General features: G+C 41.0%; 1 protein-coding gene across 1 annotated transcript in view; it reads right to left on the bottom strand.

Annotated features, from left to right (window-relative positions):
- The window catches only part of Med17 (mediator complex subunit 17), a 17,484-nt gene that overhangs the window by 14,341 nt on the left and 2,006 nt on the right, over nucleotides 1–1,137 (bottom strand). Inside the window, exons 2-3 of the mRNA XM_023704974.1 lie at nucleotides 638–774; nucleotides 336–431 (exon numbers count right to left, since the gene is read on the bottom strand). Of these exons, the coding sequence (XP_023560742.1) occupies nucleotides 336–431; nucleotides 638–774 (233 nt within the window). The remainder of the gene's footprint in view (nucleotides 1–335; nucleotides 432–637; nucleotides 775–1,137) is intronic.

The raw sequence follows: 1,137 nt of genomic DNA, 5'->3' as shown, positions 1-1,137 counted from the left end.
CTGGGATTAAGGAGCACAGCACCACACCCAGACTCAGCGCACCCCGGGAGTGGGGCCAGCATGGCAGGTGGACACTAATGGTTTATTTTAAATTATAAAAAGTATTATTTCCACTGAGCGTGCTGGCACACGTCTATAATCCCAGGACTTGAGCTGCTGAGGCGGGAGGATCACTGTGAGTTCAAGGCCAGCCTGAACTGCACAATGACATCCTGTCACAAAAAACAGAAGTAATATTTCCAGTTGTTCTTACTCTAAAGCACCTGTCTTTCCTATATACATTACCCTGGCTTTCTTTTCAAATGTAAATTACAACCAGAATTTAGAAGCAGTACCACATCCATACCTGGTTTGGATTTGGGCAAAGGCCGTTTGAAGAGGTTCACTGTGCCAAGATCCCCTATGTCTGGAGCCTGCTTTTGAATGGAAACCTGTAGGGTGATTAAAACATTTTTAAGAAGTCAGCAAATTAGCACTGGGGCAATTAATAAGACACTACTTTAAAAACACTTTGAGGAGCTGCTGAGATGGCTCAGTAGAGTAAGCGCTTCCCTGGCAAGTGCAAGGGCCTGAGTTCAATCCCCGGTTCCACCACCCCCCCCTTCAAAAAAAAAAAAAAACCCACTTTGATAAATACCTTTATGTATGCAGACCCCTCTAAATCACTAGGAATTTGGACATCAAGGGGACAGTAATCTTCTGGTATCTTCTTATCCAGATCAATATCTGTATTTTTTATTACTTCAAATGTACCATGATGAGGAAAGAGAGATCCTAGCAGGGTATTAAAGACAGGAAAAGAAAAAGTGAACACATTATCACACACCGCCGAGTACACAGCACTTTACATCCACATCACTGACGACAATTAAATTCCCACCAAAAAGGTGTTAAAATTAAAACTAGATTAGTTAGTATAGGGCTATGGTAGAGTGGTTTTGGGTTATGTGTGTAGAAATTAAAATTTCAAAATATACCAAGTATGCCAGAGAAGTGAGTGAAAGTCGTCAGCAAGGGGAAAAGGAAACAGGGTGTACAAAAGTCAGTCTCTTAAAACAAATAATGCTCCTTAGTTGATTGGTACAATAACGTTACTTGGTGGATCATCCAAGGCAAATTACAGTGGATTTTTTTTTT

This window comes from Octodon degus, unplaced genomic scaffold, assembly GCF_000260255.1.
Source record: "Octodon degus isolate 3935 unplaced genomic scaffold, OctDeg1.0 scaffold00209, whole genome shotgun sequence".
NCBI classification, from domain to species: Eukaryota; Metazoa; Chordata; class Mammalia; order Rodentia; family Octodontidae; genus Octodon; species Octodon degus.
Note: the sequence above shows the minus strand (reverse complement) of the source record. Positions and strands in the feature narration are given on the sequence as shown.